General features: G+C 38.4%; 2 protein-coding genes across 3 annotated transcripts; one reads left to right on the top strand and one right to left on the bottom strand.

The window, feature by feature from the left end:
* Positions 1–25: 25 nt before the first annotated feature.
* knl1 (kinetochore scaffold 1) lies at positions 26–19,038 on the bottom strand. The gene is made up of 31 exons (XM_047388616.1): positions 18,897–19,038; positions 17,969–18,003; positions 17,627–17,663; positions 17,136–17,195; positions 16,882–16,964; positions 16,744–16,799; positions 16,630–16,651; positions 16,504–16,544; positions 16,349–16,401; positions 15,061–15,793; positions 14,537–14,589; positions 13,881–14,433; positions 12,864–12,916; positions 11,711–12,377; positions 11,460–11,512; positions 8,565–11,324; positions 8,178–8,279; positions 7,967–8,065; positions 7,750–7,865; positions 7,465–7,555; positions 7,181–7,297; positions 7,007–7,094; positions 5,763–5,825; positions 5,629–5,668; positions 5,399–5,503; positions 5,208–5,320; positions 2,881–2,946; positions 2,598–2,707; positions 2,289–2,410; positions 993–1,118; positions 26–467 (listed from the first exon to the last, which is right to left on the bottom strand). The coding sequence occupies exons 2-31, from the start codon at positions 17,995–17,997 to the stop codon at positions 371–373; spliced, it is 6,708 nt and encodes a 2,235-aa protein (XP_047244572.1). The 5' UTR covers positions 17,998–18,003; positions 18,897–19,038; the 3' UTR covers positions 26–370.
* Positions 19,039–19,188: 150 nt separating this feature from the next.
* Positions 19,189–21,323, top strand: knstrn (kinetochore localized astrin (SPAG5) binding protein). Of its 2 annotated transcripts, none has more exons than XM_047388618.1 (9): positions 19,189–19,321; positions 19,915–20,006; positions 20,106–20,178; positions 20,279–20,308; positions 20,406–20,505; positions 20,580–20,694; positions 20,779–20,840; positions 20,962–21,036; positions 21,120–21,323. In XM_047388618.1, exons 2-9 carry the CDS (start codon positions 19,982–19,984, stop codon positions 21,246–21,248), a joined length of 609 nt encoding a protein of 202 aa, XP_047244574.1. In that variant the 5' UTR covers positions 19,189–19,321; positions 19,915–19,981; the 3' UTR covers positions 21,249–21,323. The 2 variants fall into 2 exon arrangements, with proteins under 2 accessions (XP_047244574.1, XP_047244573.1); XM_047388617.1 differs by having other exon boundaries at positions 19,193–19,321; positions 19,936–20,006.
* Positions 21,324–21,431: the final 108 nt, after the last annotated feature.

Below are 21,431 nucleotides of genomic sequence, written 5' to 3'. Positions count from 1 at the left end.
GTCATGACCATAAAGAAAATTAAAGTCAGATTTTATCAGGATAAGTCTTTATTTAGTTTTGTTGGCTTATTTAATGAAAAATAAACAATTTTCTTACAGGTTTCAAATGCTACTGTTAACAAATATAATGTTTTACATTGCTTATGTTGAATTTTATATAATTTTTAAACAAATTGCACAGTGCTTTGTTCACTAATGTAGATGCATTTCAGAGAGAAACGCAGTTCTGACTGTTTTAATAATGTGGGAAAACCTGAAAGGAAATAAGCACAGAATATTTATAATTGATTTATTTTATCTGTAATATTTACATGTACAATGTTTGATTACAAAAACCTGGGATCTAAATGTGACTGTGGACGTTCTGATGTTAGGAAAGCAGAGTTCCATGAAGCTTCTTGATGATCTTCGTAAACAGGTTCTTTCCTGGACTCAGTGAAGCCACGATGTCCTCGATCTGTTGGATCCTACAAGTTAATCACAATTATTAAACATTAAATTAGTTGATCCTGGAAATGTGCTGTAGTAAATGCATTGCTGTCTTTTAAACTCAGAGCCAAGGGCCGCTGTCCTTCATACTTTAGATTTGTACCCAGTTCAATAAACCTGAATCAAATGAATGGTTCATTACTGGTCCTCTGCAGAACCTGATGAACCTGATGTTGAGGAGGTGGTTCAACCATTTCATTCAGGCGTGTTAACGCAGGGACACATCTAAAACCTGCAGGACACCGGCCCTTGAGGACAGGAGTTGGACACTCCTGATCTACCACATTATAGATTTCTGTGAATTATAACTTTATATATGTAAGAAAAAGAAATTGTTTTGGTTTCAACATTAATGTACTTCAGACAAATTACTGGCTGGACACTAAATACCATTCTTTAAACTCATTAAGGTAGTATTTTATAGTAGTAGTTAGTATTTTATTTGACTATTTTTACCATTTCACTGAATTCGACCAGTTTATTTCCATCTCTGCTCTACTTACGTTGTGCTTCCGATCAGGTTTTTAAAGCTTTGCACATGGAAGACGCAGAGCTGGTTGGTCAACCTGGCAGTGAAGACTACCTCAAACTTGCAACATTTCTTGAGACTGCTGAACACAACGTGTACTCTGGGAAAAGACGCAGAAGCAATACAATTCCTATTAGTGTTTTACGGTCAACAATCCATACTTCTCGAGACTGGAATCTCCAAAGTTGTTAGTCCAGTTTTAAAGTATGGAGACAAAACCTCACAATGATATTTCTATAAGGCTTAAAATATGGAAGATCCAAAAACCACAGACTGAAGAAGAACATGAATGTGACAAACTTATAAATGGATGGATGACAGAAACAGATGGTTAGATAGGAGATGGAAAAGGGAAGCATTAACAATTAAATACATATTTCTACCTGGAAAAACTTCCAGACTCAACTTTCCAGAGTTTTATGCCCATTTTAAGATAGGATGGGAGGAACAAAGGATTGACACCCAGAGAGTAAGAAGAGTAAAAGGGGAAATAAAAGTAAGGTGACAAGTAAGGAAGGATAAGAGGACATAAAGAGGGGAACAAACAAGGATATTAGGAAGAAAGAAAGGGAAGGACACAAGACAATGGAGGAAAGAGTTATGCAAGACTTAGATGAGAATATAGACTCAAGGAAGGAAGGAGACAAGAAAGCAGGTGAAGAAAATAAATAAGGACAATAAAGAAAGGAACAAAAGGAAAAAAAGAAGGATAAGCAGGGCAGGAAAAGATGGAAGAATATAAGAAAGGATGAAAAGAAAGAAGGAAACAAAAAAGCAAAGAATTGAAAGAAAGGAAAGACAAGTAAGGAAAGAAGGAAGGACACAAAATTAAAAGGATGCATAGAAAGAAACCTTTTATACAATGGAATAGGGAATAAAGTCTAGAAATACAAATATTTATTTATTTTCTTTTTCCATATTATCCACACAGAAAAACACTGAAATCAAATTCCATGCTATTCCAGACTACATAGGAATCAGGTTAAGAAATAAAGCAGAACACAACTTTATTTTTAAAAAGGCGGTGAGTCTTTAATTTATAAGCGGACAAAGAAAATGTGGTGTAAAGTTTAACTGAGAATTAGCAATTTGTGATATGATTTCCTGTATACTGCTTTGCATTCAGTGACATTAGAGTCTATAGTTTCACCAATACCAAAATCAGAAAAAAAAAAAAATAATCCAGAGATAAAGCTTTCTGCAATGGCCTAGGCATTTAAAACAATACATGCAGGAATATTTGATAAAAGAGGGAAACATCAGTCCTTACTGGGTCTCTGAGCAGCTGATATCAAGGATATCAAACCGAAGACCGCCCCACATTTTCAGCAGACGCAACTCCTCTCCAACAAGGCGGCAGCGGCTCACCACCAAGCTGACGTCATGGAGAAGCTGAGGGAAACGGACAAAATACTTTATACAATAGCTGTTAGCGCCTTTTGTGTAAAGAGTATCTAGAACAGGTCGAATGTGTTGTGATTGCAACACAAACAGAATATAAAATTCAAACATACATAAGAAAGCGGCATAAGTCTACTGCAACTGTCTTTAAAACAAAAAAGTCTGCTTTCACACCAACCTGTGGAACGTGTCTAATTGTGGGGTATTTCTCCACCCAGCTGGCCTCTCCCTCAATGTACTGGGAGACTAGTTTATGAACAAGGCTGGCATGAGACTGTGATTTCCCATCTGATAGGGGAAAAAAAAAAACAACATACATTTTAAATAAAGTTAGCAACAAATATGGAACATGGTTGAAAAATGGAGCCGGAGAAGAACCACCACGCACGGCAGAGCAGGATTAAATTGATGCAGGGACATATTTAAAGATCAACGAGAGGACCCATTGATTTATTTCTCACCATTGAGATTAAATTTGAAGCTGATGGTTGTTATTTTCTTCCCAGATCTGCTGTCAGCATCATTTCCTTAAACAAGAAAAAATGTAGATAATAAATGAAGCTTCATAATAAAATGTTTTTACCATGAGTCAATTATCAAAAGAATGTATAAACTTCTCAACCCTTTTTCTTTTTCAGTGAATTTGGAATTTTCCCCCAACCTAGGCACCTACTGTTGAGGAAGTATCAAATAGCAATCCGCTGCAGAAGTGAAAACAAAAATGTTCTGTTTGCGCTGAAGCGGTAACATCCCAAAAGACAGTTACAGGCTGTCGGTGTGTCGTCGGCATGGAAACAACTGTCCACCTTGCTCTATTACGTAGCGGACATACCGGCATCTGGTGGCTTTTCCGTTTTTGTGCAAAACACGCGGCTTCGGTATGGAAACATGGATATACTGAAAGAGTCGCAGCTTGGGGGCCACAAATATGCGGCTCACAGCCTGGATGCCGACCTCCTACCGAGGGCCACTGTTCTACATTACACAACAAGCTCCCACAAACATATTACAGGCATAGAGAGCCTGTAATATGTAATACTCGTACTCGTCGTCTTCCGCTTATCCGGGACCGGGTCGCGGGGGCAGCAGACTCAGCAGGGACGCCCAGACGTCCCTCTCTCCAGACACCTCCTCCAGCTCCTCCGGGTGGAGCCCAAGGCGTTCCCAGGCCAGCCGAGAGACATAGTCCCTCCAGCGTGTCCTGGGCCGTCCCCTGGGCCTCCTCCCGGTGGGACGTGCCTGGAACACCTCCAGAGGAAGGCGTCCAGGAGGCATCCGGTATAGATGCCCGAGCCACCTCAACTGGCTCCTCTCGATGTGGAGGAGCAGCGGCTCTACTCTGAGCCCCTCCTGGATGGCCGAGCTCCTCACCCTAACTCTAAGGGAGTGCCCGGCCAGCCTACGGAGGAAGCTCATTTCAGCCGCTTGTATCCAGGATCTCGTTCTTTCGGTCATGACTCAAAGTTCATGGTCATAGGTGAGGGTAGGAACGTAGACCGACCAGTAAATTGAGAGCTTTGCTTTTCGGCTCAGCTCTCTTCACCACAACGGACCGGCACAGCGCCCCCATTACTGTGGCGGCCGCACCGATCCGCCTGTCGATCTCCCGCTCCATTCTTCCCTCACTCGTGAACAAGACCCCGAGATACTTAAACTCCTCCACTTGAGGCAGGAACTCCCCTCCAACCTGAAGAGGACAAGCCACCCTTTTCCGGTCGAGAACCATGGCCTCGGACTTGGAGGAGCTGATCTTCATCCCAGCTGCTTCACACTCGGCTGCGAACCGCCACAGCGCATGCTGTAGGTCTTGGCTAGAGGGGGCCCACAGGACCACGTCATCTGCAAAAAGAAGAGATGAAATCCACTGGTCCCCAAACCAGACCCCCTCTGTCCCTAGAAATCCTGTCCATAAAAGTTATGAACAGGACCGGTGACAAAGGGCAGCCCTGCCGGAGTCCAACATGCACCGGGAACAGGTCCGACTTAGTGCCGGCAATGCGAACCCAAACTCCTGCTCCGCTCGTACAGGGACCGGATGGCCCCTAATAAAGGGCCCCCGACTCCATACTCCTGGAGAACCCCCCACAGGGCATCACAAGGGATACAGTCGAATGCCTCCTCCAGGTCCACAAAACACATGTGAACCGGTTGGGCAAACTCCCATGAACCCTCGAGTACCCTGTAGAGGGTATAGAGCTGGTCCAGTGTCCCACGGCCGGGACAAAAACCACACTGCTCCTCCTGAAGCCGAGGTTTGAGTATCGGTCGGACTCTCCTCTCCAATACCCTGGCATAGGCCTTACCAGGGAGGCTGAGGAGTGTGATCCCCCTGTAGTTGGAACACACCCTCCGGTCCCCCTTCTTATGTAGGGGGACCACCACCCCAGTCTGCCAATCTAAAGGCACTGTCCCCGTCCGCCACGCAATGTTGAAGAGGCGTGTCAACCATGACAGCCCAACAACATCCAAAGACTGGAGGTACTCAGGGCGAATCTCATCCAATCATGTAATACCTGCAACTTATATATTTAACTAACATTTTTCCAGTCCAGGCAAATATCTGCCATGTACATATTGTGATGTAGTGATAAAGCGATAATAGATTTATTAAATTAAACAAGTAATTGAACTTTTCCACATAGAGTGGAAATTCTAAAAATGTAACCCCAGACTTTTCTATACGGCAGAGGAAAACGGAGCTGAAGGTGGAACTTTTGAAGACCAGTCACTGCAACACTAACTCTGATATGTGTTCTTCTGACTGCATGAAATAAGCCAACAATCTCACCATTGGTCTTTTCATAGACCAGCCACAGGAACAAGGTCCTATGAAGGAATGTGTAGACTGAACAGTTGTCCTTGTTTTCGTCATCTTTCTCTTCAAGCCTCCATTCATTCACCCTGATAAAATAAAACAGATGAATTTTCAACATCTTCTCGTATAAAAGCAAGTAAAAAACCCCCTGAAAATAAACTGACGTCATCAGCATGTCAATGTGGCTTTGCAAGTTCCTCGTTTCAGCTATCAGTCTGTTTAGATCACTTGAATTCTTCTTTTTCCCCAAATCCAGTTCAGATATTTGTCTGAAACAACAAACCAAAAGTATTTGTAAGGCTTATTAAATAATGTATCTTAAAACTGAGGATGAGTGCAGATATTTACATCCTTATGGAGCTACATAGAAAAAAAAATATGACTCTTAACTCACCTGTTATTGTCAGCTAAAGTTGCAGTGACCTTTGACATTTCTATAATAACAAATCACAATTTCAGTATTTAGTTCACAGTAGGTTTAAAAGAAATAAAACACAACTAATTTAGTAATGATTCACCACAAATTACCTTCCTGTAGTGATTTTAGACCTGGCGTGTCTTCAGCGCCTTTTTCCTCAACTGCATCGAGCTCTAAACGAAGAGAAAAAAAACAGGTAAACTGTAGCAACATGTCCTCTCCTACGCTGACATTTTTCTTCTGAAGGTGATGTTGTCTCCCAGTTTCAATGCTAATGCAATATTTAGCCAGTTTAACAGAGTCTCACAGCAGCAGATGCTCACGTCGGACACAATGACATTGCCCAACATGCTAAAGGTCACAGTGTGATGGAAGCACAGATGTCCTCGCATTGAACAGCTCTTGGTATGACCACAATGCAGAGGTAGAAAGACATTAGCAAAGATAATCAACTGATGCATACAGGGCCATTTCCAAGCAGTATGAAGTTATATGTTGAAGTTACACTACTGGTCTAAAGTTTTAGATACACTTTCTCACTTAATGGGTTTCTTTATTTTCATGACTTTTTACATTGTAGATTCTCACCAAAGGCAACAAAACTGAATGAACACACATAGAATTATGTAGTAAACAAAAAGTGTGAAATAACACTAAAACATTTTTATATTTTAAATTCTTCCAAATAGCCTTTCTTTGCTCTGATCCCTGCTTTGATCTCCTGCCGTTCTCTCCATGATCTTCATGAGGTGGTTACCTGAAATGGTCTTCCACAGAGTCTTGAATCTACGTACAATGTAAATAGTCATAAACATAAAGAAAACCATTAAATGAGAAAGCGTCTAAAACATTTGATTAGCCCTGTATTTATATATACACACACCTTTGTTTAATGTGTTTTGGAAAGATGAAACCAAAATAGATAAAGTTGGCCATAATGCACTGGCCATATTTGGTTGAAAAATCAAATACAGAATATCATAATATCAAGCACAGTGGTGGAGGGGTGATGATTTGGGCTTGTTTTGCCAACACAACACCTGGCCACTAAGCAGTCTGTGAGTGGACCATTGACCTCTCTATAAACCAAAATGTTACAGAGTCCATTTTGGTTTACAGTGGGACCATCTGCCTGACAGCTGAAGCTTGGACAACCAACAGGCCAGTTATCTCAAACATAGATGCAAATCTACAACAGTATGTTATGCTGACCTTTGTGTATTTAACAGTGTGGAATGTGTTGTGTGTTTTTGTACACATGAAGTTACATTTAAATAATTTTAATAAAGACCACCCAAACTACTTTCTTTTTATAGTCTTAAGTCACAACTTATGTTCTCCACTAACGGCCTACCTGCTTCTAATTCACCAATACAGCCGTCCAGACTTTGAATCATCTCATCTGCCTGATCGATTGTTCCCATCAACTTCTGCTGTTCCTCCTGAAAAACAAAATAAAAACAATGTTTTTCTATCCAGACACAATCTTAACTGGTACAGCTCAACATTATTTTACAAAGGTTCTCACCAGATTAGTTAGAACAAGATTTCCGTAGAGCACCTCCTTCATTTCATGACTCTGAACTTTGCTTTTTTTTCTGAAGAAGTTGTTTCTCTCCTTTAGCTTAGCCCCAAAGGACTTGAGCTGATGACACAAGCAAAAGGAGAAGGTTTACACATAAAACTGAGTGAATCTAAGTCCAGTTGTGGTGAAATGAATGAGACCGCTTTGCATTGTGGATGTTCACTGTGCTTATTGGACGACGGAAACAAACAAGACTGGAACTGAAACTAAACTTTATTCTTTAATACCTCTTTCTCTGTGAAGTGCTTCACTTCTTCCCACACAGATCTATTTACAGTCTTTAGAGGTTTGTTTAAATCTTGCATCCGATACTTCCGCCTGGAAAAGGGATAAAAACAAAAACTTTAAGCGTAAAAATGCGCACCCACCTTTGCAGAATAGCAGTCATCTTTAACTTTGTGTCTAATGATGCATTTAAGGTATGATTTGAAATCTAAATTTTTAAAAGGGCAACCAAGAAGGCCGAAATCCAATGAAATGTTTTCAGAAAATTCTTCTAAAAGTGTCCGTACCCTTCCATTTGTTCTGTGAGGGTCTGAACGTCTTTCTCATAGACCGTCTGTTTAGGACGGCTTATATATTTGTCTTTCAGTAAATCCAGTGGTGTCGTATCTGTGTCGGCCAAAAGCTACAAAAACAAAAGTATTTAACAATACACAATTTGGCTTAGCTGTTCTTATGCAGGAAGAGTTTATGAGATTTAATTATACAAACTAAAGTGAGCCATACTCTGCCAGGAAGGACACTGTGCCGAGGATTATGGATAACAAAATCTATGCTGAAGAGATTGAAGAACTCCAAAACTGTAATTGTGCCGTCTTCAAGTTTCTGTAATTAATAATAAGAAAACAGTAAGAGATAAATATGAGATGGAGAAAAAAAAAAAAAAAAACATACATTTTTAAATTGGCTTAAAACAAATGTAAAAAACGGGAGATACTTTTTCACATGTGGTGCCTGTGTGGTGCCTGTTGGAGGAAACAATGGTCTGTGTACGAGTTGTAGCGGTGTTGCTGTCACAGTCATCATCAGGCTGCAAGGCCTGCAAAGAAATGAAACAAGGAAAAATAAGAGTATCTTTCTGTAACACTACAAATTATTTAGAAACAACAACATGCTCCTTTAAGCACTTGGTGCCCTTTGTTGTGCATCAGAGTATTTAAGATAGTAACTGAAAAGTTTCTGAGCACCATTTCGCTTTTGTTGCCACTTTAGCTGCATTACTGCTGGCCAATATAATATATATGTAAAATGAAAAAGACACAGATTGCCTAAATAGCAATTTCAAGAATGTACAGGACTCAACTTTCATTCAACTCTGACATACCGTTTCAGCGAACTCTGTGCACATCTTCTGTCTCTTCTCATCCTCCCGATCGTCTTCATTTTCCGGCAGAGACCTCTTATGTGTCGGGCTGCAGAACATGAAATCTCCCAAAAACTCATCATCCTCTAAAAGCTGGGGTGTGGAGAACTGATTGGAAGTGCGCTCCTTTCCAGGGATCTTTTCAGGAGTCATGGTGTCTATTGTTTCTGAAAAATCTTCGCAGTCAACCAGCTCTTCATCGTGAATATCCCTGATTTGGTCAAATCTGCTCAGTTGATTGGTAACACTGACAGTGAATGTCTTTGTAGGTTCTCCTTCAAAAACAGACTTCTTCAACTCATCTGCATTATTTCTTTTGGGGAGTTTGGGTTTAAAACCTATCACTGAAAGCCTTGACTTAAGCTGTTTTGGTTTTAAGCTGAAAGGAGGTGTACTGATTCCAACAGAGGGCAGTTCCGCTTTTGTAGGATTTTGGGCTTCTGTATCATTGGTATCATTTCCTAAGCCCATTCCAAGCACTGGCTTTACTCCAGACGGGGATGAGGTTTTGCCATTGGAGTTTTTGTCCAGATCGGATTCCACATGAGGCAATGGCGCTGTGCAGCTTTCCATGGCAGTATCAGCAGCGGCTACATTTATCAAGTGGCTCAAACGCCTGAGTTTTGACTGGAGATTGGTTAATGTCCTTTGTCTGCAGAACTGTGAAGGCAGCACATCAGTATTTTGATCTGCAGTACTGGGTGAGCCTTCCATCTTCTGTGATGCAGCTTGCGTTTCTGCTTTAGGTTGATACTCTTTTGTGTTCTCTAGTTCATCAGACACAGATGACCCCAGTGCTTCACTGCTCTGTAAAGTCAAGTCAGATTCCTTGAAACTTTTTGAATGAGGGTCTTGTTTTGAAGAAACACCTTGAGGTGGATTATCTGTACTTGATGCCAAACGTTCAGTTTGATCCTCACTCATGTCCATACTTGCAGAGATTTCCTCAGTGTTGGTTTTATTTATTAGCTTGCCAATGTCATCTGAAACCAAGCTTGGAGATTCATTTCGAACATCTGTGTCAGGTTCCTTTGTTTTGAGGCAAGAATAATTTGAGTCTGGACATAATGATGCGTCCCCTTTGAGATTGCCCTGGCTGCAGCTTTTCTGAAACAGGGAGTTGTTTAAGGCGGCATGCTCGGATTGTGCAGATAAAGATGGATTTGAATCCAGAACACAGTTCCCGTCTGTCTCTTTCAAAGCAAGGGTATTGTTCATGTTCTCATGCATGGACGGAGTGTTTTGGTCTGATATAACAGAGTTTAATAGTTGATCACTGACAATTTTTACACTAAGGAAGTGGGTCATATCCATAGTTGCATCATTGGTTGTGAACCTTGAGGTTTTGCCTCCAGATGTGGGCAAAAATTCAACATTGTGATGAGGCACTAGTTTATAATTCTTCAAAATGCTTTCGGTGTCACTTCCTGTCTTATCCACAAGGGCGTTGTTTATCCCCTCTGTGTTGGCGGGTAATGAGTCCTTAATCTGGTTCGACTCTTGGTCAAAATCAGTGAAAATGCTTACAGTGTGGCTTCGTGTCACATCCATAGTAGTATCATTTGTTGTGAGCCATGCCTGATTCTCTTTAGTAGCTGGCAAATTGACAATTTGGCCTGCATTTGCAGGAATCTTCACAGTCAGATTTTTTGTCACATCCATTTCTGCCTCATCGACACCAAACCTTACAGCTCTCTCACTATCAGCAGGTAATACGTCCACCTTATGATGTGCGAGCAGATTTAGATCATGTGCAATGCTTACGGTGTGACTTCTGGTCTCATCCATGGTGGCATCATTTGATGTGAACCTCAATGTCTTCTCCCCACTAGCAGGTAACAGGTTCTCGTTTTGGTGTGACAGCATTTTTAAATCGCTGGAAATCTTCACAGTGTGACTTCTTGTCATGTCCATGGTGGCATCATTTGATGTGAACCTCACTGTCTTCTCGCCATTTGAAGGCATGACCATATTTGGTAAAAACTGCAGAGGCAAATCCCTAATTTGTACTGTGTGGCTTTTGGTCATATCCATTTCAGCACCATCTGCACTGAACCTCAGTGTTCTCTCACCATCAGCAGGTAATACGTCCACCTTATGATGTGCGAGCAGATTTAGATCATGTGCGATGTTTACGGTGTGACTTCTGGTCTCATCCATGGTGGCATCATTTGATGTGAACCTCAATGTCTTCTCCCCACTAGCAGGTAACAGGTTCTCGTTTTGGTGTGACAGCATTTTTAAATCGCTGGAAATCTTCACAGTGTGACTTCTTGTCATGTCCATTGCGGCATCATTTGTACCAAACCTCACTGTCTTCTCGCCATTTGAAGGCATGACCATATTTGGGAAAAACTGCAGAGGCAAATCCCCAATATTTACTGTGTGGCTTTTGGTCATATCCATTTCAGCACCATCTGCACTGAACCTCAGTGTTCTCTCACCATCAGCAGGTAATAAGTCCACTTTTTTATGTATAAGCACATTTAAATCATCTGCAATATCCACAGTGTGACTTCTTGCAAGACCTATTGCTGCATCATTTGCATTGACCCTCACTGTTCTCTCTTCATTTCCAGGTAAAGCCACGTTAAACTGGGGGTTAAGTGGTAAATCACTGCTAATGTTCACCGTGTTACACTGAGTAACATCCATGCAGCCATCATCAGCAGCAAATCTCACTGTTCTCTCCCTGCAGTCATCGTTGGAATTAAACCCAACCTGAGGAAAGAGAATTAAATCAAAAGCCATTTAGTTTTAATTATCTAGGTAATGACTGCATAAAAATTAGTCAGTGAAACTTAACACCAAAAGGCATATTAATTAGTGCGTCTATAATTATGTGATTAATCTCACCAGATTTCTTTGCATCATTGTCTTCAAAGAGGTCTTCATCGAAGGATATGGACCTAAAAAAGAAAATGATTCCACTTTTAATGTTTACAATCAGTTGACTATCATGTTACCTCATATGCTTAGGAAAAAAAGCAACCCTTCCAAAAACAATTTGCAACAAGCTTTGAATTTGCTACACAAGAGCTTTTATTTTCTACCAGTTTTGGTCAAATAATAACCATAAAATGTAAAACTGTTGGCCATTACCATACCTGCATAATTTGATGCACCAAAAGCTTCATTACATTGCTGATGCTTCATTCCTTCCATCTTTCCATGAACACTTTGACCGTGCATTGCTTCAGTGGGTGAAACAGCCTGAAGGGTCTCCTGCTTTTGTGGTATTACTACCATTCGGCCGGTCTGAACTCCGGTCAGATTCATGCTCACTTCATCTCCCAAAATGCAGCTTGTCTGAGCTTCAGTTATATCCATGTCATCTTCCTGATAAACTGTAAATCCGTCAGATGATTCTGCAGCAGCAGTAGCTGTCATTCTTGCAACCATGGGATCAGCATCGCAGTCGTTTGGTGTTAAGAAATTTGTCAAGAGATTATCTTGGGCTGGATCCAAACTGCGTGAGGATAAAAATTTGTTTTCGAGTGGATCATCTCGTTTCCTGACAGAAGTGATTAAATCAGGTGCTAAATTGGAGGGTATATTCATGGTGAGGCACTCGGTCATATCCATTGCGCCGTCATCTGCAGCGAACCGCACAGTTTTCTCCCCACATGTGGGTGACACGTTAATGTTTTGGTGGGAATCCATGTTGATAGTGGCGATGCATACAGTGTGACTCTGCGTCACATCCAAACAGGCATCATCAGCTGAAAACCTCAACGTTTTTTCTCTGTAGTCATATGCAGGCACAACTTTCTCCTGTGAAGAAGTAAAGGTAGTGTGAGAGGACAACCACAGCAGACTACAATATTGTCATCATATCTTAGATTAACATTTCTGGTTGAGAAGTGTTGAAATATTGTACTAATAAAAGGCAACAATAGAGGAGGTGCACTTTAATTACAGTCTAGCTGTATTACCTGGTAATTACACAATATTTATTAAAAAATATCTGCATTCATTTACATCAAATCACAAAAATCACACAAATTACAAAAAATCTTAAATATAAAATTTCAGGGCAGAACCGTCTTTATCTTCACCTTGAAATAAGGCTAGGAGGTCCAAATGCTTGTGTTTTTATTTTTCTTCAGAAGGTACACATTTTATTTAATGTTAATACTGTCAATGATGCTTTTTATGCTGACAGTTGGAAATTAGCGATATTTTGAAAAGTATGTCACACAAATTTTATTTTGGGCAATTAAGGGAAAACTCATTAAAAAGCAAGTTAATTAATCTCACCTGATGCCTTTGTAGCTGCATGTTCAAAGACAGCTTTGATGAGGTTTCCAGACCTGAAGAAGAAAACATTAAAACTAGTTAATAATAAGAACAATAAATCTGATCAATTGTATCCATTTTACCATTAAATTTACAATGGGAGAATACTGTCTTCTTTGGATATCGAGTACAGTTAAATAAACATAAAATAACTACTCATAATGGTAGACTATGCCAATAGAAGCCTATAAAAAGCAATGTTTTTTTATTTTTATGTTTTAAATTATTATAAGGTTCAATTACTTAACTTATTCTGATGTCCACCAGGCATGGATCAGGTATCAGTATCATTTTATTTTTTTTCACTAGAACTAGGACTAGGACCCTCCCCATCCTGCAGCTTTCAGCCAGTTGGCTGAATCAAGGTCATGTCACTTTTAACCCATTTGGAAACGAAAGAAATGCTAACCATCAGTCTTGTTTATTGTTGTTTTTAAACTATAGTGCTCTGCACAGGCCCCACTGAGCAGACAACTTTTCTTATTAACCCACTAATAACTTATTTTACCAAAGATATTTAACCAAAGCATAGAATGGCAAAATAGATTAACTTTCAGTGTAACAGTATTAACGTTAATACTAAATTTAGTAGTTGTTTATTCTACGGCATATTTTAGCTTAATTCCATATGTCAAGATCAAAATAATAAAACGCGCAAAGGTGACATCCTAACCGATATTTTATTATTTTAGCAGTAGTCCCAATAATTGTTATTTTTCTTCTTGTTGTCGTTTCTAAAGCAATAAGATCATGCTACAGATTTGTGGCGCATAGGATTGCGGTTGAGCTAATTGTTGAAAACATTTTTTTCCGACCACAAATCAGTTTGTGTTTTTTTTAAGCCAAAATAAAACTGATAACAAGATTAGTCATTTTTTTCCTGAATCAGTGCTCTTTCTGCTTTCATTTATGTCTTTTATTTCCTCGAGATGAAAAGAAATCTAAAAATACAGTTAGTGTTTTTGTTGTTTTTTTTACCTTTATGGTCAGATGATTGTGGTCCTTCAATGTTTTGCTGTCCCAAAAGGAAAACTTCCTTCTTCTGACTTTTGCTGAGAGGCTGAATTTCTTCTGAGGGAAACAGGAAGTGAAAAGGATCATCAGATCCTGGAACTCCACTGATGCGCCCTGTTTGAACTTCGGTCATATCCATGCTTATGTTGCCTTCGGGATTGATAACTGAAGACTGTTCTCTACAACTCCTGTTTGTACTGTGAGGGCAGTTCTCTTGATCAGTGTCATTCCTTGGCATGTTGTGCTGCGACAAGGAGCGGTTGAAGTCAACGGTTTGCTTGGAGGATGGAGCAGTGATGGGCTGAATTCTGGGATTCTCAGGATTTTCACCGGACTGACTCGTTTTGGAAAGACTTGCAGGTAATTCAGTAAATCGCAAACTATTTGCTGACATTAGCGGATGTGCTAATGAGCTGCTGGTGATGTTTCCAGTGTGACTCTGAGTGATGTCCATAAACTCATCTGCAGTAAAGACAACTGTTTTCTCTGTGCAGTCAGTTTTTAAAACTGAGTGAACCTAAAAAAGAAAAAAGAAAATTATTACATTTTAATGATGTTTTCCAAACCCCTCATTTACACGGTGTTGTATAACTTTTAAAACTTCAGTCTCTGAAACTCGCCTTATTGCTGTCATGAGGGGTCAGTACAGAAGGGTTTACCAAAGATTTCCTGGCTGAAAAAAAAGACAACAAAAATATTATTTGAATTGTTAAGCAACTCATTGTTGAATTAAAAATTACATAAAAAAAAAACACAAAAAAAAAAAAAACAACTTTGTCCGGTTTCCAGAAACGCACTTTTTAAATCTTATTAGCCATATAACTGTGTAGCTACTATATGATGTTGTCCAGTAATTTTTTTTGCAGTACACTGTAATGTCTTTAAATACTTTATATTCTATCCAAAAAACAACTGAGTCTGAATTATGTTGACAGTTGGCCCAGCCTTGTTTACTCTGTCAGCCTTAGTGGTGCTAAGTGATCTCACCAAAGATCCGGTCTTTATTACTTTAGTTTTTGATACAATTATGTACAAAAATCTATAGTCTGATAATAGTTGCTGATATTTTGGTCTGTGTGTGTAATGGCCAACTTAGTTATGGTCAAGCAAGCTGCAAACAATTCAGAAATGTGAGATCTCTCACCTTTTAGGTTGTTTAACTCTAAGCTTTTACAGCTCTGCTGCTTTTTCATTTCTCTGGCTTGTGGGGCTCTTCTTTCAAACTTTTCGTACATCTCTTGAGTTGGAAAGAGACACTGAAAAGGATCGTCATCATCATCATCTGCCGCCAGAATACAACCAGTCTGGGCTTTGGTCATGTCCATGCTCACATCATATTCTGGACCGGAAGCACTTCCACGTAAGGCCTCTCCAGTTTTCCTGCTGCTTAGAGGTTTTGGCACTTGATTTTCTTTGTCAACATATGAGCTTTGGGTTTCACTTTGACCCAAGGGGGATTTTGTTTCATCAGAGGATGATCCAGTTAAAAGTTTCATCCCAGTGAGAACAGTATTGGTGCTGGGGGCACTTGGTGTGGAGAGGCTTGAGAGGAAGTTTTTAAAACCAGGATCTAAAAGAGGCAAAGTAGTGGAAATGGTTCTCCTTTCCAAACTTGAATCCACTTTTTTATCAGTCAATAATGATGACAGATTTGTTGCTTGTATGGAATGACTGGGAGGCACATCTGTGAACACATCAGTTACGTTGCCATCTCCCTCTGAGGGTAAAAGATTGTAGATTTGATGGGATGAATCTTCAAGCAGCTCTGCATCCATGTTGATGTTTATGGTGTGACTGTGAGTGATGTCCATGACTGCATCGTCTGTAGAAAACACGACTGTTTTCTCCCCAAAGTCATTCCCACTGTCAAAGTGGACCTAATACAAGTAAATAACCTTAAGTCAGTAAATAATTACTAAATACAGTTTAAAAACAAAATTATTAGAAAATAATAATATAGAAATTTTCAAGAAAAAAGGTTAGAGCCTTTTAGGTTAACAGTTCTGTAGCTCATATGATGTAACAAACATAACTCTTGTAAAAACAATATAGCAAATTTGCAGGGGTCAACTCATCCTTATGCAACTCACACCTCCATTTAATTAGTCATTATCAGTTTATATCTCCAGATAGCTGAGTTTTTGATAAATCACGAAGACAAAAGTGAAAAAAGCACAAATAACTATGATTCTGATCCTGTTTAGACTGGACCCCTAATCTGACCATAAGAACAATCATAGTCCCTGTGTTGGTAGATATTATTTTTTGTAGTCATATAACTCTATTTCCTTACAGTGTACTATGAGCAGATTAAAGCAAATACCTTTAAATCATTGGTTATCAGAGTGGTTATAAAATGTCTCAAGGGCAGGTAAGAAAATACCAAAACTACAAAATCGACAAAATAACAAGCACCCAAACTCTACACTCACCATTATTCGTTGTTGAGAAGCATGCAGAGGAGCATTCAGCAGGGTTTCTATACCTACATTTAGAAAGCTGAATTAGAAACAACACTAAAAACATAGCAATTCCAGTTTGATACAATTACAACAAAAAATATGAACAAATATAACAATACTCCTACCCATGATCTGTGGGCTTGTGTCCTCAGTTGCCACATCAACCCTTATTTAAAATCAACAAAATATACACTCACAAAGATGTACAATGCAAATAAATTAACTGAACTTTATTAAATTGGCCCCTTTACCTATTTTGTGTTGTTGCAGTGGCTGCAATATAATACAAAAGAACAATTATAACCATACTTAACAATGCAAAAACAAAAAGGGGGAATAATGTATGTAGTATCTTTACTGCGTACCTGATCCCAATAGCTCTTGAAGAGGACAGCGTGCAGGGGAAACATTCTTGGCATCTCTATAAAAAAAAAAAAGCAGCCGATCAGGAACAATGAAGATCACTACATGATGCATAGTTGGAGTATTTTCATTACGCTCACTTAGCAAACAGGAGAACATCATTGGCTGGAGCAAAACTGACTCTTCTCGATTTCCTCTTTTCAACCGGTTTGACACTTTCCACCTTGGTGAGAAAAAAACAAAAACTAAGTTCAAATGTAAAACAATCAACTAAATCAAAACCTCTTTTTGAACATTTTGTGTCAATGTTTTACAGCATTGAATAAGTTAAAATAAAAAATATATATATTTTTACATTAAAACAAAATCAACAGAAACTGGGCAGTCCATTTACCTCATTTTCCTGCTGCTCCGACTCACAGAATACCAATGATTTCCGTGGTGCTTTTAAAATCTGAAAATTTCAGTTAATTCATGTGTTGTTCTCAACCTTCTTTTGTTAATACAAACACAAACGTTCACTTTTGACTTATTGCTGATAATTCCACAGTGGTCAAGATATAAGTTTGGAAACGCAAAAGAAAAACAGGAAAGCATGGATGAATGATTGATGGACAGATCAGTAAATAAAAGGTGAAATGAACGCGGTGATAAAACGAATGGATAGATGAATGGATGGACAGACAGGTGAAAGGATGATGGACAAATGGATGAAACATGAGAGGAAAATGTATAAATACAAATACTTTTTCACTCTTTTCTTTTTCTTTATCTATCTAAACCTGGAAAATGCACAAATCAAATGTCATACTTTTCCACACTGCATGTAAACACTTATCCAAGGATTTTGTGTACTTTCTGTTATAAACTATTTTTAATACTTACAGAAGATATGCGTCGTTTGGAAAGTCCGCTGTCCTCACTGTACCAAAAAACAATAATTAAGGTGACGTTTGCTTGTACTTGGGTAAACAACACACACTTTAAGACAGGGCTAATTTTCATTTAAAGCTGCATATACTAAACACAACATATGGTAAATAATCTAAAGTTATATCATGGCTAAAATATTCAATTCAAGCCTTTTGCATTAGAATAAAGCAAAAGATTGTTAAATGTATAATCAATGTGAAACAAAGGGTAAAACTAATTTTACTTCCATAAATGTACTAAGAAACCCAGTTTAAACCTAAGCCAAACACTATAAACAGCAAAATGTTCACTCACACATTCTTCCCTGGATCCAAAGGTTCCATCTTCACCTGTAAGAAAACAGGAAATCAAAACCAGATTATAGATTTACAAATGTTGGTGATTTGCATTGGCATGTTCATGTGCACATAACCAGAAAGAAATTAAGTGCTTTATTTCTTAGGGAATTGCATGTATGTGACACCAGCAAATCGGTCTGTCATGTAGATTTACCATATATTAAATGAACCAGAAAAAAGTTGCTACAGGTTTTATTTGCAAAATGTTTCTTTTGTCCAAGCACAATCCAGATGCTAGCATCTGTTTCAGGACTTGAGTTATTTCACAGTTTTTAAGGAATCTATCAGGTGCAGTTCGAAATCTACAATACTACAAATATTCACACCTGGACTGAATTATTTGTCGCTAGGCCAATATTGTGAGAAAACGTAATTTAGTAAAGTGTTACTCTAGTTGTGAAAATACAACAAATTATGTTTTTTAAAAGGTGTTTTGTTTTAAGAGCACCTTCATTTAGGTCCACCTTTAAAATCATAGTCCTACTGTTCAAACCATGTCCGACTTACACTATACTTTAAATTGTTCCTAAACATTACTATTTATAGTTGGTTTAGCCTTTACTCTACTTGGGAAAACACGTACAAGCTACAAGCACGATTTAAGGCTATTCTAGCATTTTGCCACCCAAAGATCAGCTTCTGGTCAATTTCATCTTTCAAACTAATCCATAATAATCAAAAACATTGAAATAGCTCTTTATTAAAACATAAAACATGTCTTCGCAAAAGCCTTCAGAGTATGTGTGCCTTCATTGTTATTACATTAATAAATGTATCATATTTCCATATTGCTAGCATTAACAGAAACATTTAGTGTTGTTGTTAGCCTTATTGTTAGCAAGCTATTGATAAACTGCACGTCAAATCTGTATTAAACCACATACCTTATATGTTGTTAACCAACTTCTTCGTTTTACACCTGATTTATCTGTGTTATTAGTTGCTAACTATCGTACAAAACGTTTTAAGAGACATTTGTGTGAGGCAGTGCGCGAATCTCCAACCTAAAGCGAACGCTTCAAGTTTTGAATTTAGCCGCCTACACGCATGCGCATTAGCTAATACAATGCTGGTCTCGCGTATTTTCCCGGTTTCTTTGTTTAATATGATTCCTAAGTTGTAGTTGAAAATAACAAAATTTCGACAAATTTTTATCTACTATTTAGCTAGAATAATAATTAAAAAAATCTACTGTTGAAGACGTTTTACGTACACCGGAAACTGTTGCCAGACCGGAAAAGATTATGGAGGGCGGGACGTATTTGAAATTCGTAACTGTTGAAACTCATTTTCTGACTTATCGAAACAGGTAATTTTTTATACTCTCATTTTGGTACATTATTGAACGTTTTTGTATGTTTTAACAGTGTTTGGGGGTTATTTTATACACTTTATTGTGTAAACTCGCCAATGTGTTTGAATTGCTGCAGCCAATGTTGCATTTAAGTCTGTCAGCTGACACGGTTTGAGTAACATGTTAATTGTGTACTTTGGGACGGCTCAGGCCAAAATGTCAGACGGTAAATAATTAGATGATATAACTTAAACGTTTTAGGGATTAAAGTCTCTGTTATGTATTTATTTTTTTTATTGCAATGGCAGTGTATTGAAAAAATGCATAACCAATCGTGGTTGGTGGAAACATACATGCAAATGGACTCAGACTTCTCTATGTGGAAAAGGCATATAAAAGTCTTATGGGAAAAAAACTCGGGAAAAATCCAAATAAGCTCTAAGACATACTACCTGCCCATTTTTTAAAATCTCATTTCTATCATCAGTGACAAAGTTATGTGAAAGAGTCTGTTAATCAAAATTAAATTATTTTAAGATTGTTTTTTTTTTTTTTCTTTTCTTAAATGAGATGGTGACAAAACGACACATTTTTATACCCATATATAGTCTACTGTTGTCTCCATACAGGTGCCTTTAATATTATTACTGGCATTAACATCACTGTGGGGAAAAAATGATGTCTTCAAAAATTCCCAAAGGTGAGCTTTTGATTTACTTTTTTAGTGATATTTAAATAGTGTATTGAATTTGAAAATCTCTTTCTTTTTATTAACAGTAATGGATATCTGTATTTTCAGGTTTACCAACAGAGGCAAAAACTGCTTCCAAAACAGACACATATCTTAAAAATCCAAGGGAAAATGTACCAAAGTAAAAAAAAAAAAGATTCTCTTTTTTATTGTAACTTTTAGCTCTAAACTCTGGTGGTTTCATTTGTTCATCATAGTTTTTGAAATCTATTGTCTTTCAGGAAAAATTTTGCTCCAAAAGCTCACAAAGGGTAAGTCATGGATTGTATTACATAACATACATCATGTTGAGGGGGCGCTAGCCCATTTTGGCTTTGTTTCTCATGCCTTTATTGCACTTTCATATAGGGTCTCAACCAGATATGGGCAACAGGTAGAGCTGAAGGAGCAAAATCAGAACTTGGTGGCTGCAAATGAGGAGCTGCAGAAAAACCTGTCAGAGAAGCAGGTAAAGAAAGCAATGATGAAAAGCATTTATTATTGATTTAGTCATGTGCTTCAAATATAGTTTTTATTTCAAAGCAAAGAGTTGCTGAGTTGGAGCTGCAACTCGACGAGCTTCAGACGGAGAATGTAGAGTTTCAGAAAAACCTACAGGACTGTCACACCCTCCTAGTTTCTGCCAAAATAGACCCAGGTGAAAAAGTTAACTTTCTATTTAAATGTCTAATTTTAACTATTGTGATGTTACATGTTGTAATAAACCTGTTTGATGTTTTAGTTTTAGGGGAAAGGGTTGGAGAGGATGCAAGACAGAAGGAAGAAAAAAGGAAAGAAGTTATGGTATGCTTTTTATTTCCCTTGATGTTGTAAACAGTAAAATGCTCACAAATCTAAGGGCAAACGTGCACAAGATACTAAGCACCCGAGCACAAGGAAAAGTAAAAAACTGCATGTATTTCAGAGTGTTTCCACTGACTTGCTGAGGGAATTAAAGGCCTTTGGGGACATTGCATCACAACAGCATACTCAGCTACAGGCAAGTCATCCTCTTCTCTCACTTTCCTGATCATATTGCAACTTTTCGGTTTAACCTGGCTGACTTTTCATTGTATTTATTAGGAAATCCAAGCAAAAATGGAGGACATCACTAAAGCGCGAGAACTTCTGAAGCGAGAAACGGAGAACTTCTCTCAGGAGGCTGCTGAAATTGAGAGAGCTCTAAAAGAGGCAGAAGCACTCTTGCTGTAAACTTCAAACAACAACAAAATCTTTTGTACATATTAATGTGTTGCATATTTTTGAAATAAAGATTTAATGTGTCTATATAGTAATCATTCCTTTTTTATTTCAGAAAATGCAGGATAAAATCATTAAAAATGTTCTTTTAGGTCATGGAATTGCATTAAATCTTCATGTTTCCAAACTTGACTA

Source organism: Girardinichthys multiradiatus, chromosome 15, assembly GCF_021462225.1.
Source record: "Girardinichthys multiradiatus isolate DD_20200921_A chromosome 15, DD_fGirMul_XY1, whole genome shotgun sequence".
In the NCBI taxonomy this organism is placed as follows: Eukaryota; Metazoa; Chordata; class Actinopteri; order Cyprinodontiformes; family Goodeidae; genus Girardinichthys; species Girardinichthys multiradiatus.
This window is presented reverse-complemented; position numbering and strand designations above follow the sequence as displayed.

Excerpts from the sequence above, each read along its gene's own strand:
- knl1 (XM_047388616.1), bottom strand. The coding sequence starts at position 17,997 with ATGGAACCTTTGGATCCAGGGAAGAATGT. Across the intron at positions 14,590-15,060 it reads AGAGTTAAACAACCTAAAAG|CCAGGAAATCTTTGGTAAAC; the intron begins GTGAGAGATCTC and ends CTTTTTTTTCAG. Across the intron at positions 5,826-7,006 it reads TATTGGTGAATTAGAAGCAG|AGCTCGATGCAGTTGAGGAA; the intron begins GTAGGCCGTTAG and ends CTCTTCGTTTAG.
- knstrn (XM_047388618.1), top strand. The coding sequence starts at position 19,982 with ATGATGTCTTCAAAAATTCCCAAAG. Across the intron at positions 20,309-20,405 it reads GCTCCAAAAGCTCACAAAGG|GGTCTCAACCAGATATGGGC; the intron begins GTAAGTCATGGA and ends ACTTTCATATAG. Across the intron at positions 21,037-21,119 it reads AACAGCATACTCAGCTACAG|GAAATCCAAGCAAAAATGGA; the intron begins GCAAGTCATCCT and ends TGTATTTATTAG.